This window comes from Candidozyma duobushaemuli (assembly GCF_002926085.2).
Source record: "Candidozyma duobushaemuli strain B09383 chromosome Unknown D_B09383, whole genome shotgun sequence".
Classification (NCBI taxonomy): domain Eukaryota; kingdom Fungi; phylum Ascomycota; class Pichiomycetes; order Serinales; family Metschnikowiaceae; genus Candidozyma; species Candidozyma duobushaemuli.
This window is the reverse complement of record NW_020289898.1, coordinates 796,448-811,756: the sequence shown is the minus strand read 5'-3', so window position 1 is coordinate 811,756 and position 15,309 is coordinate 796,448. Positions and strand designations below refer to the sequence as shown.

The following is a 15,309-nucleotide window of genomic DNA, read 5'->3' as shown; positions in this document are numbered from 1 at the left end:
AGGAATCAAGGTTGAAGGGTTCTGATATTAAGCCCAATGTCAGTTAAACCAGAGACAAATTTCAAATGAACAACTCCAAGAAGGGCCAAAATTGACCGTCATTCATTGTGTGACTCAAAACTCAATCTCTGCTCCTGAGAGCCTACAATATTTATGAGGTCAACAGAACAGTTGGCCGTTACAAGTCCAAGTCATATTGCTGAGAAGGGCTTATGGACAAAGATTTTTACAAGCAAAAACAAAGAAAAAGTAGATCCATGAAAGAGGTTCGATTGTGGTTTTACTGAGTTGCAAGCACGTTTAACCATAGTAACGAGTAATGCAATGTCAGAATGTGTCAGCTTACTTTCTGATCTCGAAACTCCACCTTGATCAAACTACAGACCATAAGTTTCCAGGCGTGAAAATAGCGGCTCCCAATTTGAAAGGAAACCTCTTCACCGCTCGAAACATCCATATGGACTCGATGAGCTGCAAACCCCAAACTTCAAACTTCAAGCAAAAGTACGAAAAAAGGTCAGCACACAAACACCTCACCGCCACAGCGGGCCAAAGCAACCCGTGCTCAGCTACAGCCCACCGCCGACCAACGTCACACTGCACCAGCGCCGCCGAATTTTCCAAAATTCCCCAAAAAGTCCCCTCTGCTGATTTGCTTTGACATTGTAGGCCCCGTCCCCGCTCGAGTCTCGTTACCACCGGCTGCTCCAGAATCAGGCAACCACGAGGCCGCGGGTAGGTTATTGCGAGGGGAAAGACAAAGGAAGTGACGGCGAGGGCAGGCGGTTTGGTAACAGAATTGACAGAGTGATGATGCTTAACAGAAAAAGACAAAAAAACAAACAAAAAAAGAAAAAGACGATTCAACAGAAAATTGGCCTACCTCCCACGAGTTCACCAAACCTCGCAATTCGCAAATTCGCAGCCATGCCAAATCCCGAAGAAACCGACCACCGCACAAAGGCTTCCACGACAGCGAACGCAAAACAAACGCAACAACGCAACAACGCAACAAACGAAAGCACCAAAGCACCAAACGCAACGACCCCTTTTTCCATTCAGCTCCGCTCCGATCCCGCAAAAATTCTCCCATTCCACCGCACGAACGTTGGGCCCAGCAATCCCCGCCTGTGACTAACACTGCCTGGTGCGATGGCGCTGGGGCCTTATCAGTGTGCTCGGTGCAGGGCTCGCTTGGAATTGGCTGAGATGACAGCTTTTATCGCCTTTTTTTTTCCGCACCAGCGGGCCATAGGAGACAAGAAATCTGCCCTGGAGGGAAAGTGGGCCGACCGAAGGGCGTAGCGAGTGTGGCGCCACAGCAAGTTGAGTAAGTGGAAGAAAAGAGATGACAGTAATGAAATAATAAAAAAAAAACGAAACAAACGAAACAGGAAAAAAAAAAAAAAAAAAAACATAACGAAACGAAACAAAACTAGCGAGGTAATTCAGAAGAACAAATCCACAGAAGTGATGGTCGGTAGAAGCGGCCGCTTTTTGGTGCCTGGTTGCTTCTCCGCGGTGGCACCACCCCTCTGCTTAGAAAGCGTCGCAGGCGCTAGCGCACAGGAATACCCGAGCACCCAACGTGCCGCGAAAGCTCTATATAAATCAGCTGCGGGATCCACTTCTTTTTCTTCCCATCCACCTATACCCCATGATTAGAGCATTTTCGACTTCTGCCTTTGCCGCCTTCAAGAAAGAGTCTGTCACCCAATTCAGCAACGTGGCCCGTGCCGCTGCCCCACCCAAGAAGTGGCAGCCTACCAAGGGCAACTCTTTCAGATCGTTTGCAGAGTACAGATTGAAGGCCGTCAACCAGTCGCCTTTGAAGCTCAGATCCAAGGCCAAAAAGGAGTAGAGCTGGTCTCTCGACCTTGGGCTACGTTCTACCTAAAAAATTTTACAATTAGGCTGGGTCAGGGGACCCAGATGGTGTATTCACTTCTTGTATAGCTAGAATTTTTCACATAATTTTTTCAGACGCTGTGAAATGTACTGTAGCCGCACCTCGCTACGCCGCGCTGTGTGCAGGAGATAGTGCCCCGATAGCGCAACCACGGGCTTTCAAGTGCGAGCATTACCCTGTAATACCCGAACGCCCGCGGTGTGCTAACGGCCGAAAGCGGAGACTGGGTTTAGGAACTAAAGGTATTTCACGCCGAGCGGGCGGTTCCTAATTGATTTATTTTGGGTTCCCCGCTGGCACTAAAAATTGTCGGTTGACTAATTTTCGGATGCTGTGGCAGGGTCCTAAAGCCGAAGCGGTGCTAGTAGAGAACGAAGGAGAGCAGTAAACTCAATAACAAATACGTCATCTTCTAAAGTCTCCGCTGAATAGGGAGATTCTACGGAATAGACCGGAATCCATCATTGTGCTTTGTTTGGCTGGAGGTTCAATGTGTGGTGTTGCAGCCGTGCTGTAGCTGTAATGCTGCTATGTACTGGGACGACTGGTCGTGATTTGTGGAATTCGGCTTATTTGATATTTTTCTTACCTCGTGATTTACGGATCAATCCGGGTCTTGCGATGTTTGGCTGGAAATCATGCAACCGTTGATGATGTACTCTTGGCGTGCTAGGGCTTTCGCCCTGTTAACCGGAGCACATGCCAAACAGCCGAGGGGAGTGGTTTGGGAGGTTTTTGAGGAAGTGTTGTTGGATTGACTAATGTAGGGAGAAGCGGAAGGAGAATAACAATTGATGGTGTTTTTAGTGGGCTTTCCATCGAAGCATGAGGCTATTGAGCAGCGGAGAAAGTGTGATTCTACGATTTAGCAAATGGTAGATCGAAAGCTAGAGGTGAAGTTTTGCCGTCTTATTCTATTGCAAAGAAAAACGTCGTTTGACTCGAAAGATTGAATGATTAGTGGTGCTCGAGGCAGTCAATTCGAGTATTGAGCAAGGCCACAAGGACACGAAAGTTCCGTTAACCGAGCTACCCGAATGATAGCTAAGCTACCCGAATGATAGCTAAGCTACCCGAATTATAGCTAAGCTACCCGAAAGGTAGCTAGAAAGGCCATCTCGACCAATATTTTTTCAAGGACTATCGTTGTACTTAGGGATGAGGTCTTGGACCTTGTCAGTGTTTTCTCGAAAGACGTTGACATTTCTATTCTCCTCAGCATACATGAATAACTAAAGCGACGATTAACTTAGGTGTGATTAACAGGAAAATGGAGAAAATGGACCATTCCAAATAGAAGAGACAGCTTTTAGCCAGGCGTATCGCAAAAGCTTGTTGATGAGGTGCGTTTGATGCCTGGGAAGAACAAGCCTTGAAGACTCCGTCCACATACGGAATGCACCTCATGTACGCCACGGTGAATAATATAAAAGTTGCCTTTGCGGCGCCTTACTTTTGATCTGGCGTGAATTGCATGTTTAGCCAAATCAACCGATGAAGCTCATTTTCATAAAATTGCCGAACAAGCCGGGAACCAACTCAATTCACCACATCATTGAGACAACTAAATAAAGACCACAGGAAGTAGGGAGTGCTGAAGAGCTTCCCAAATGCCTCTGATACAATGTAATTGGAAGATTTCAAGAAAGTACAACATTACATCGTTCTGAATCTTCGCCAATAAGGGAAATCCTAATTTCACTTTAAACCATCTCAACCATTTTCTCACATTTAGCGCCTTTCCATGCCAAACGCCAATTGAGCCATCGATTGCAAATCGCCAATCCATCAGAATTCTGCATCGCAAAATTCCAGAGCTGCAGCAAGTACGCCAACAGAAGACGCCTTCAATTGAGAACTAGACAATATTCCACGGAATATTCCAAAACTTCAAACGAACAACTTCAACCCAATTTTTCAATTTCATCTCTACCATCTCTTCTACTATTAATCTCCAACAAAACTGACCCCACCAAGGCTCATCAGGTCTCCCACCGCCGCATTTGCAGCCACTAGGTCCGCCTGCTGTCCCGTTCCTAATGCAGAAACCCGCTTGAACAAATACAGATCAAGCCCGCTATGTAGCGTTTTGCTCTCTGCATCCGGCTATAAGCTGCTCGGTTTCTTTTACAACATCACTCGTGATCTCATACACAAAGAGGCGAAACACAAAGACACCAAAAAAAGTCACTTTCAGACGTCACCACGTTTCAATTGCTACCAACCGGCCCAGATTTTTGGCCTATCTACCGAAGCGGCGGTGGACCTGGGGGGTTTAGGAGAAAACCCGTGCACCACTACTTAACCTGGTTATTTGGGAGGGCGCCTCGTGGCGGCAGCACATGACATGGCGCATCTGGCAAGTGTACGCAGCGCACATTAGACGATGCGCAGGCTATGGCCACCAGCACAAGTCACGTGACATGACATAATCGCCATAGTTAAGCAGCCATGGACAAGTCCGTCCAGACGGGGCTGAGGAGTGTCTAGGGGATTTTTGAAATGTGCAGCAAGCTAATACAACACAACCCCTGCAGCAGCGGCTATGGCGCCTTTGTCGAGCGCAAGAGTGCTCACGTTTGTGCGCAAGACGTAAACTGTGGATGATGTAGCGAACCGATCCACAGTATTAGCGTCGCTTAATTAGGCATCTTTGGCGGGGCGTTATAAGGCAAGTTGGATCAGTGCTTCAAGTTTCTTTTCTGTTTTTCCAACCCGACCACTAATAAACAAGGCCGCCCAGGAATATCTCTCCAACCGATTTCTCGGCCCTGAAATGCACTCTCGCAGAGCATCATTCTAGTCTAACTCAAAAAGTCCCAGCAGCAAATGCCAGAAACATCCAACGCCTTGATAGACCAGTTGGTGTACATCGACAACTTCATCAATACCGCCGCCGAAGACACGCCGAACCTCGACGTGGATAGCCAGTTGCTGCTTGACCTAGCAGCGTTTGCAGACGACTCGTTCGTCTTTCCTGACGAAGACAAGCCAAAACACGAAGACGACCTGAACGAACACGACGACACGCCGTTCCACCACGAGCTTGCCTCGGGTCTGGCGGCTTTCGATACAAATGGCGGCGACGACGACAATGACGCGTGGTTCAGCCAGTCAGCAAGACAACACCGCCGGAGTTTCAAGGATAAGGATCCTCGCGGGCTTAGTGTGAACGAACGCACGAAACTAGCGAAAAGAAACCGTCTCCAGCATCACAACAACCATCCTGAAACGGCTACTCCTCCTACGCTCCCCAGTCAGGCAGCTCCACAACCTACAGCTTCCACAGGCCCCGCCGACGATCAAAACAGCAACCTTCTAAGTGAACCTCAGCGGGACCTCTCAAATCTCCCGAAGTTCCCGGTTCCTCCGGGCGCCAAGTCGTCGTTGGAGCAGGCTGGCCTCAGTCTGTACCAAATCGACTTGCTTTCCGCATTGATCGCTCAGCACCAGGGCAACCTCACTCACGATCTTGCAGACCCTTTCCAGAGCCAGCATCGTCCTCTCCAAGGGCTAGATAACAATTCTCTTTTGGGAATTGCCCCAACAATGGCGTACCAGTCCAACGTGGGCACCCCAGGCTCTGTGGCCTCGGCCTTCAGCTCAGAAACCAGTTCAGCCCTCGCGACGCCCAGTATGCTGAGCACGGGCGATTATGGCGAGGGCAGGTCCACGGATAGAGGCACGGAATTGGATAAAAGAAAGAGAAACACAGCCGCCAGCGCCCGCTTCAGAATCAAGAAGAAGATGAAGGAGAAGGAGATGGAGTCGAAGATTCTGCTGCTACACGATCTCATCCAGAACTTTGAGGTGAAGATTGGCGAGCTCGAGATGGAGAACAGGCTTCTCAAGAATCTCATTATCGAAAAGGGGAACCGCAACTCCGACGAGGAGCTTCTCTTGTTGAAGGAGAAGGCCAAGCGGGAGTAATCCACCACACATTTAATTCTACATAGATATGGCTAGCAAGCCCGGCAATCCAAAAATGTATCGCTTCGCTCACAAAGTGTAGAAGTTTATAGTTAAGCTAATGGTTTAAGAATTCTACGGAGGCATATAGAGAGCAAATTAGAAATTGGCTTTTTGAAAACATCATCAATGAATTACAGTAAAAAACTGAACAAGCGAATAATCATTTGGCAACAATTTCTTCTTAGGGATGTCTGGGGTCACTCTGAAGAAATAACAACTAAAATTGATTGGACAAATTTCCCCAAATTTTAGTTGAATACCTGGATTGGTCAAAGCCTCCATCTTGAAACACCTACTGATAGCTACTGTATGTAAGACGTAACGTCACTGACATCACCAGTCTTATCTTATCAGCGCCGCAGTCGCCGCCGCAGAAATCAAAACAAAAAGTCAATCATTAGTCGTGTCTATTCGTCTATAAATGGCCTTAAATGCACAGTCCAGAAAGGCGCTGGGGCGTATAGAAAGAGTGGCAGTCGTTGTCAAAAGCGGGTGTACAGGAATCGGCAGGTGTAGCAGCCGAGACGTCAAAGTCCTTCATGAGATGTAGGCGGTATCGGCAAAATGGCGGTTTAGCAAAAGAGGGGTGGGTCGAGGAGGAAGATAATTCGAACGGGAGAGTTTGGCAGTTGGCGGGGATTGGGGAAGCTGCTGGGGATGAAGTCTGTGTAACTAGTCCAAAGGATGGAAGCAGTTCGGACAAAGGCAGATTTCAACCGATTCGTGGGAATTATCTCTAAACGCCGAATTTTCGTTGTCAACCGAGGACATTGACAGTGGGCTACCTTCCTGGCTAATGGCCGGAATCTCACCCATTGAATTGCAATTGCCAATTGAAGTATTTTCTCACTTTCCACGCCTCAAAAAACCGGCTCAATCGTACCGGGCATGCACCGGGCATCAGATGTAGGTGGCTGCGAAACCGAGATCGAGAATACCAAACATCAAAGGCTGTCATCTCGCAAAGCGCTTCACGCTTTGCTCGATCAACACTTCTCACCCGGCTCATCGCTCCCCGCCGCAACCGCCTCACGGCCTTCTTAAAACCCAGGTACCCCTTGATGCCCTCCACCACCGACCCGATCGAAGAGCACCGCGAGGTTCGCGACAGACTCACCGTGCCGTCAGATCCGTTTCTACTGCGCAGCAGGCCGCAATTCGAAGAATTCAGACTCGGCTGCTCCGCGTGGGTCACCTCGTTCACATCGGACTTGCCCACTTCAAAATCAAGCAAGGCCTTTTCCCACTGGTCCTTGAGACCCGCAGCACTAGGCCGGTGGTATTCAGTCTCGCCCACAGTGCACGGCACACACGGGCCGACGTCTGCGTGCGGCAGCCAGGGCTGGTCGGGCGGGACGGCCTCCAGTCGACGCCGGAGCGTGGTACTGTCGTTTGTGGATTCACGGGTGTGAAGGATGAACTCGTTGTAGCTGTCGAGCAAAAGCTCGTAGACGACGCTGCGTGTTTGCACGACTTCCGCGGGCAGGGGAGTGTTTCCGGCAGAAGCAGGCACCGGAGCGTCCAAGGGATGTTGACTTCTTTGATCAGGTCTTTAGCGATAAAGACCTTGTGGAGCACGCGCCACTGGTGGGCGAGCGATTCCTCCCGGCCCGTGCCATGGCGGCATAAAATCTGTCAATTTCAACCACAAACTCCAAGTTCTCGGTGCAGTGGGCCGCGGCGAGGTAGGCGACGAAATTGGCTCTGGAGTAAGGCCCGCAGTTGGCTAGGGCGGTTTCGGGGCCACGATTTCCTCGAGCGGTGGGATGGAGCACGCCGAAAGGGGTGGCATTGCGAGCTTGAGTTTATGAAATCAATGTGGAGAGTTGTTGGTTTTTTGTGGATGGGTAAAAAAGGGGGAGGGGGCTGTTTATAAGGCAGTGCGTGGAGCGTTGCAGCCACAAATTCCGCGGGGCCAACGGTCTGTGGAGGCGGGTGCAGAGCAAAGCCGCAGGCGTGAAGAGGATCTCGCGGGAGGTTTTTTCCCTATTGTTTTCGCTGGACAGGCCGGCCGCAGGCAGGCCGCAGGCAGGCCGCAGGCAGGCGACACAGGCGCCCGGCAGGCAACAAAGGTTTAAATCACAGGGCCAAGCCGCTCGTGCCAGCCGTTGCACCCCGCACAGTTAGAGCCCTGGGTTAGTTAGAGCACTAAGCGGTGGGCTAGTTTTGGCACTAAGCGGTGGGTTACCAATGGCTTTGGCTAGTTTTGGCACTCGATGAAAGGCATGCTGCAGTGGAGGGCATGCTGCAATGGAGGGCATGCTGGGACTGGAGAATTGGACCCAAACGTAATCTGGGGTGGCTACCTGGCCCTGGCCGCTCCCCTCAGACCAGACCCCTCCGCTGCCCTGGGCCTGTCTGGAACAGCGGTGTGACGTAGCGCAAGGCTTGAGCTGCCGAGCACAGTCCGACCCCGATCGCAGATACGCTCCGGTCAGCGATACCAACCTTAATCACTCCAGTGTTTCACCTGCTGCATTCAATTGAACAACCACAGGTGTATCACCTGAGTTCAAATTCCACAAACTGGCCTGATTTCAAATTCCAATCTTCCGCAACGTCAAATGCACCCGAGTCAGCAGCCGATCCGTCTGGTGACTGCCGCAGATCGGGCTATTTTCGATCGACACCGTTGGCTGGCGCGAGGCTGCCAATCTCGCCAGCCACAGGCCTCCACGTTCCCCTCGAGCCTGCGGTGTTTGCTGCAGAAACCTTAATTGCGGTCAGTCTCTGCGTCCTGGTGCGCCCTGGTGCGGCCTAATGCGGTCTAGTTGTGGGGCGCCCTGGGCCCTGCCCTGGGTGTCCTGTGACCCTAGGTACCCTAGTGCCTAACTCAACCGCCTACCTCAAGGGATCTCCATCTCCCAGGGACCCTACCACAGGGCGTTTCCTGAAAACTTCAAAACCACAATCAAAACAAACCCAGGAATGTCTCCCCTGGCCCCTTCTTTTCCGACATCTCCTCCTCCTCCTCCTCCTCCTCCTCCTCCATCGTCTCCCCTGTTGCACCCATTCTGCGATAATGGCAGGTTTGCACCGGACCTCATTGTGAGGTCTCCCTGCGTATGTGTAACTCGAAGCGAGGCGCCAGTACAGGCTTGGGCCCAGTGGGATTGTTGTTTCTGCCAAGTGAAGCACCTTGGGGCTTCAGGATCGGGCTCCAGCATTGTCCTAAGACGGTTGAAGGGGTCACGGTTTTTTCGAATAATGGGTGCACAAACCTGGGGTCAGCCACCAACGATTCCTGATTCGTCCCGGTACCCTGACGTTGGAGCGTTTCTGGGGATTGCCCGATTCACTCGAGAAATGCTTATCCAGCACGGCTGATGCATCTGGGGAATGTATGCGGCTGCTTTAGATTTGGCATACCCTCGTAATTCGTAGTGTGTTCGGGGACACCTGCCTCCTTGGAAGTGTCCCTTACATTCCTGGTGATAGTGATTCCTGGTGATAGGCATTCGTTGGCGGTGTCGATTTACCAGATATCACTTTGGTCGTCCAATTGGGCTGTAGCTGTCTGGTCTGGCGAAGTGAGGTGATTAGTGAAAAAAATCTTGACATTTTGAGGCCGATTTAGATATCTGTTGTGCACTGTGCTATCTCTGTGCCCTATCACCACCCATATCGTTACTTATCACCACTGACTCACCACATCCATGAGTACGACCTTTCTCTTCACATCTGGCCTTGAATCGCCATTTCGCTTGCACTGCCTGGGTACACCTGTCCTCCCAGTAGTTACAATACCCAGTTTTCCACGGTTTGTACTCGGTGTATCACCTGAAACCACCCTCCGCATCAACTTCACCTTCTCCTCGAGAAAAACCTCAAAAACAGCTCTCTAAACCTCATGACTAGCTCACTAATCCCCCTCTACACGTCGCTTCATATGCTCTTCATTCATGCTATACACGATCGACTTACTCCTGGTGGTGCTTCGTGTTGGTAGAAATGGCATGGTACACAAGCACAAGGGCCACAGACACAAAGCCAAATGTCAACACTACCGTGTTCAACTCATTGTCGGTAATCATGGTGAGCCTTGATTTGGTTGTTGAGGTGTTACACGTTGAACGCTCACTATACTGTGTTGAGTGCGTGGTGCACGGGTGCACATATAGACCCTTCCTACTTACCCAAGCTCGAAGAGCATCTCCATATCTTCCCGAAAATGGCGCCAATGTCCCTTGAGGAGATCCTCTACAGGAAGCTCATGAGCTCTCCTGCTTTCCACGCTTGGGTGAGGAGGATTCACGCTCGTATAAACAGAATTCCTTTGGAGGAGCAGCCCCTAGAGCACGGCAAGAAGCTCTTTCTTGAAAACTACAAACCAACACAGTTCCACAAGGCCAACGCTGTACGAATCATATTCTGGGACGAGCTCAAGAAAGCGTTCACTTTCAGAAGGTAGCAACGTGTGGTTGCACTCAAGGATCGTATAAATAGTGGTTTCGGCTCGTTCGCCACCGGGTAAGGGGAACCAGTTCTGCTGAACGGTCTGGCGGTCGTTGAATGAAACGACATGGCATGGCGAGCACCTGCAAGCCGCCCCTGCTGGTTTCAGGGATGGTTAGAGCACCAAAAAGGCCCTCTGGGTCGTGTTCTGTCGATAAATATAGGTCTTGGCGGTTCGCTCAGCGGGCACCGTCAATTAGCATCAGGCATCAATAAATTCGAAAATGCTTCTTTCCTCTTCACCGTAGCTCTTGCGAGGACGCACACGACATGGCAAAACGAGAGAACCTGTCCATCTCCACAGCCTCGTCGTCAGTAGTAGGGTCATACACAAACTCAGAGAGCTGGCTTATGTCGGTGATGTCGTCAGCAGACTTCTGGTACCGAAGCTCATACAAACACTTGTACAAGCTAAACGTGAAGTTGTCCACCTCGGTGTACTTGATATCCTCGTCGACGGAGAATTCAAAGCGGTCGCCCAAATCTCCGTTCACGTCCTTCCATGAGATTGCCTGTGTTCCGTCACTCTTGGTGTAGACACGGAATTTGAGCTCAGGGTCAATGGAAAACGCCTTTTCGTCGTTGTTTCCGCTGTCCTCATTACTATCATCCGACTCTCCGTCGTCTCCCTCGTCGTCGACAGATTCCAGGTTTAGTTCGCCCTCCAGGCACGCCTTGATAATGGAAATCTGGTAGTAGTGCTCCTTCGTTGTCTTCTTAATCTTGATAAGGGCATCGTTGTATAAGCACTCTAGGGCTCCCTTGGGCAGGAAAGGCGCTCTGGTAAGGAAGAGTTTACCAGACGGAATCAGGGCCACCTCGTCGATGGGCGATGCTCCTATAAACTTTTTGAGAAAGTTCATGAAAAGTTCCAGAAGCGCAGCAATTACCAACCGGAGAGTTGTGCTAAGCTGTGTTATCTTTCGTATCGGGGAAGAAGGGAATCTCGGTTGTGCGCTGCGTACAGGACTGTGGTCTCAGGCACCGAACTGTTTCAGTTTTTGATTTGGATTTTGGGGAGGGTGGGATTTGGCGTTTTTCTGATTGGTTGTTTCAAAATACGACAGTAAAAATTTCGATGTCATTTGTTTTTCTGCTCTTAAGATGCCACATTTATCTCTTACGGCTGATATCGCAGGACGGTGGGAAAAACAAGGAAGGTTGCGAAAACAAATCTCTGACAGGCGTCTAACAATGCCATAGTCACGTCGTGGATGGTTTCATAATGAAAACACGGTCTGTTCGTGTTTTTTTTGCACAATCAGGCCATCGTCTATTTTTTCTTTGTTTTCGTCACTTTTTGCCCTCTTTGCTTCACTAAGGTGGCCTCCACACGCATCGCAGCCTACATACTATCTCTGTACTCTTCTACCAAGAACTCCGTGAAGATGTGGTGCCGACTATGCCTCCGGCTGAATAACTCCACACAAAAGTCAGCATCCAATCTATGGCAGCCGCTTCGAACGTACGCCAAGCCTCCTCGTTCAGAAACGGCGTTCGAGCAGAAAATCAGGGAATCAGATAGAGAACATGCCAAAAACGCCCCAGCATGGGTAAAGAGGGAACAGTCGCTCAAGAAAAGGTACGGATCGTGGAATCCAACCAGAAAGCTCACTAGGCAGCAAATAACCGAGATTCGTGAGCTCAAACAACGTATTCCCACGATAAAGACCGTGCAGATCGCCGATGTGTTCCAGATCAACCCAGAGAACATTCGAAGGATCCTCAAGTCCAAGTGGACGCCCACAGAAGGTGAACTTGAAGATATCGAGAAACGCACGGAAAAGCGGAAGGCCAAAAAGCGGGAGACCAAGAGTACCGAGAAGGTTCGGGCTCCTAGGGCCTCTACGGTGGTCAAAGTGCATGGCTTTCTAGCCCAGAGACAGATAGAACAGCGGCAGTTGGTTGAAAAGACCCAGCTGAAGGGCCGCAAGAAACGAGACAACGATAGACGGGGCACCTACACGAAATCCGTCGGTGACCTTATAGATTAACTTGTACATAGAAAGGGATGGAAATTTGAGGGTGAGGCGTAGGTGGTGGTCACACTGGCTGCTAGGGGGAGCTTTGAGGGATGAGGATAAAAGAAAAGTTTGGTTGATGGTCAGGAATGTAATGGTGGGTGTGCTAGAGGAAAGATGATATATGTGAGGTGATAGTCTACGCTTAGGCTCCTTACGTGCAAACAAATCCACGACATATGCTGAAAAAAAAAACTATTATAGTTGCTGTTCAATTGGAGACTATTTTGCTGGCATTGTGTCTTGAGTTTTGAATTCATACACCGGTACTTCGACCCAACGCTTTCACAAACACTTGAAAGCTGTCAATGTACAATGCTTTGCAATTGGTGTTCTTGCCAAAATTACCAACTGCTTGCCAATGACTTTTTTCAGCATTCCCGAAGGGCTGCCATCCCCACCACTTACCGTGATATTTTCATTTCTACTACCTACTAGTTACGTCCACAAACAGTAGACCCGCCTTAGCTGGTCATCAAATATTAAACTTACCTTAATTGCAGTAGACGTACAGAATATTTTGCAATGCTGCCAGGCCTTCCACTTATGGAGAAAGTGCTGTTCAATCGAACCCTCCACCTACCTCATTCATCACCGTCATCAAAACAACGAGGTCATTCCATAACACCACTACTCGGTGAGATGGTGGCACAGCCGGCATTCACAACTATATATCCAGCAGGATCCACTGTCATTTTTTATCATCACCCACCACACATCAATCTTGTCCAATTCCCCTTGAGCAAGCAGTTGATACCATATAAGCAAAACATAAGCGAACAAACGATTCAAACAATTGCAAATTCAAATTCAAAACCCAAAAACAATTGCAATTTCAAATTCAAAACTCAAATAAAATGATCGATACATTGCCTACCGCTGTGGAATTCACCGTTCATCCATATTGGTACGGAGAAGGCTGCGTCTTTGTCAGAGACGTCTTGCAGTCTACTTGGCTTCCTACCAGGGAGCTAGTCACCCACGACAACAAGAGAGTGTACTTCAATTGGGCTCCTGGGGAGTTTGAGTTTTTTATGCTGCAGAAGTACTATGCTTTCGACAACTTTGGATCAAAGTGCATTGCCCAGAGCATCTATTTCAACAAGCTCCGGGAATCCTTCCACGACAAGCTCCGTTGGCAGCAGCATGTGGAGAACTGGAAGGAGAAGGTCCGGGAGAAAAGGAAGGTTGTTGAAAAGAAGCAGCTCAACGCTGTTGTCAACGACGTGAAGGAGAAGAAGGAGAGGAAGGAGAGGAAGGAGAATCAGAATAAGTCAGGCCAAGCTGCACAAAGACCTCCTCCTAAGCTGATTCTCAAGGAGATTTCGAAGGCTTACCACCAAAAGCCGTCAAAGCAAGTCAGGTTTGCTGTGACCAATGAGGAAGCAGAACGTGCTGAACCAGCCGATGCAACCTCAGTCCCCAAGAAGACCTCCAAGCTTTCTAAGAGAAGAAAGGCTCTCAAGAATAAGAAGAAGAGAGAGGCAAAGAAGACTGCGAGAAAGGCGGCAGTTTCGCCTCTTGAGGGCCAGAAGGAGGACTACAAGGTCAGCAAGGCATGACTGCTGGACGTAGGAGTAATTGATGGAAAGTGGAGGTTCTTTGCATCGATTGATTCCCGTTTTCCCCAAGTCGCTCTGGCCGTTCTTTCCAAAAAAAAAAAAAAAAAAAAAAAAAAAAAAAAAAAAAAAAAAAAAAAAAGAATAGAAAAAAAAACTCAAAAATAAGAAAAAAATAAATAAAATTATAAAGAAGGTGTAGATGGAGCCGGTGGTGGAGACAATATAGGTAGCTTAGACACGAAGGAGCGTTTCTGACCGATGGAAACAGAAAACAATCAACATTCACACAAAAGTTCGACAATGATAACATTTGAAATAAAAATAGGTGAACTTGTGAATTGGGTGATGGCCGTTGAGACAGTAGAAACGGTTGAGGGAGTAGTTGGTAATGATCTAGTTTCGATGCCACAATTTGCTCCGACACACATCTCATTGCTAGGGGCAAATTAATCGAAAAATTAGAGGAAAAGCAAAACATCAAAAAACTTAAAAACTTACCCTTTCACTGCCGTAGGCTCCACTACTAGAAACATGTCTACACCCGTGCACCACGCCCACCGAGGTCCACTAATCGTCCCCACAATACTCCGTGATATCCACCTACACTTCCAGAAAACACCAGCAAAACACAAATGTCGATTCCCATCGTCACTATACCGGAGGCTGCATTTGACGCTGCAGGACTTGCTGGAGTCGTGGCTCGCAGAAGATCCCGTCTTTTTCAGTATTTCCTCAAATTGACAAACGGGTCTGCAGCCCTTTTGATTTTGGCATACATCATAGGAATCTTTGGCATCAGGCCGTTGCTAGAAACCCGTGCATTCAGAAGACTCGACCTTCTTGAGCTGGCGAGATCAAAACTACGGGACTTGTACCTCAATGTGATTGGCAGAGTGGAGCATATTCCTATAGTGGCTCTCCACAGACCTGGAACCAAGAAGCTTTATGCCGAGGCTGTGTGCCAAACTCTGGACTCCCAGGCGTCAGATGATACCGAGCTCAAGAATATTCGTACCTTGGGCCTGGAGAAGCTCTATCAGAAGCTTGGTGTATTGAACGCAGGCTTGAAACAATGTACAAGTTTCCTGATCGGCGAGTTGCCGAGCTACCGCCTGGTTGACTCGTCAATCAAGCAGTTTCAGCAAAAGACGGACAATGCCTTTTTCAGCCACAGAGATATGTTTTTCAGAGACGTTTTGCAGGCAGATGGCACGTCCAAGGAGAAGAACTTGGCCCTGGAGGCCAAGGGCGAGATTCGTGGCATCAAGGGTCTTTTCATGAGCGGCCAGGCTTACTAGAATCAATACATAGCATACCTTTTGTTGTTTTACGTAGTATAGGCTGTGTCGTAGGTCAACGGTGTACGGGTGCAACTTATCACCAAAGTACG

General features: G+C 49.1%; 7 protein-coding genes across 7 annotated transcripts; 5 read left to right on the top strand and 2 right to left on the bottom strand. All coding sequences in view use genetic code 12, as the record gives it.

Moving 5' to 3' along the window:
• Positions 1 to 4,738: 4,738 nt before the first annotated feature.
• MET4 (Met4p) lies at positions 4,739 to 5,839 on the top strand (the record flags this gene model as incomplete). Its single annotated transcript, XM_025482417.1, has 1 exon — positions 4,739 to 5,839. One exon carries the CDS (start codon positions 4,739 to 4,741, stop codon positions 5,837 to 5,839), a length of 1,101 nt encoding a protein of 366 aa, XP_025337035.1.
• Positions 5,840 to 7,017: 1,178 nt separating this feature from the next.
• On the bottom strand, positions 7,018 to 8,894 carry CXQ87_003958 (uncharacterized protein; the record flags this gene model as incomplete). Its single annotated transcript, XM_025482416.1, has 3 exons — positions 7,018 to 7,053; positions 7,077 to 7,419; positions 8,839 to 8,894. 3 exons carry the CDS (start codon positions 8,892 to 8,894, stop codon positions 7,018 to 7,020), a joined length of 435 nt encoding a protein of 144 aa, XP_025337034.1.
• A 938-nt stretch (positions 8,895 to 9,832) lies between these two features.
• CXQ87_003957 (uncharacterized protein) lies at positions 9,833 to 10,292 on the top strand (the record flags this gene model as incomplete). Its single annotated transcript, XM_025482415.1, has 2 exons — positions 9,833 to 9,979; positions 10,023 to 10,292. The coding sequence occupies 2 exons, from the start codon at positions 9,833 to 9,835 to the stop codon at positions 10,290 to 10,292; spliced, it is 417 nt and encodes a 138-aa protein (XP_025337033.1).
• A 283-nt stretch (positions 10,293 to 10,575) lies between these two features.
• VID27 (Vid27p) lies at positions 10,576 to 11,199 on the bottom strand (the record flags this gene model as incomplete). Its single annotated transcript, XM_025482414.1, has 1 exon — positions 10,576 to 11,199. One exon carries the CDS (start codon positions 11,197 to 11,199, stop codon positions 10,576 to 10,578), a length of 624 nt encoding a protein of 207 aa, XP_025337032.1.
• Positions 11,200 to 11,724: 525 nt separating this feature from the next.
• Positions 11,725 to 12,330, top strand: CXQ87_003955 (uncharacterized protein; the record flags this gene model as incomplete). The annotated part of the gene is made up of 1 exon (XM_025482413.1): positions 11,725 to 12,330. One exon carries the CDS (start codon positions 11,725 to 11,727, stop codon positions 12,328 to 12,330), a length of 606 nt encoding a protein of 201 aa, XP_025337031.1.
• An 884-nt stretch (positions 12,331 to 13,214) lies between these two features.
• Positions 13,215 to 13,919, top strand: CXQ87_003954 (uncharacterized protein; the record flags this gene model as incomplete). Its single annotated transcript, XM_025482412.1, has 1 exon — positions 13,215 to 13,919. One exon carries the CDS (start codon positions 13,215 to 13,217, stop codon positions 13,917 to 13,919), a length of 705 nt encoding a protein of 234 aa, XP_025337030.1.
• A 632-nt stretch (positions 13,920 to 14,551) lies between these two features.
• PEX17 (Pex17p) lies at positions 14,552 to 15,217 on the top strand (the record flags this gene model as incomplete). Its single annotated transcript, XM_025482411.1, has 1 exon — positions 14,552 to 15,217. One exon carries the CDS (start codon positions 14,552 to 14,554, stop codon positions 15,215 to 15,217), a length of 666 nt encoding a protein of 221 aa, XP_025337029.1.
• Between the last annotated feature and the right edge of the window lie 92 nt (positions 15,218 to 15,309).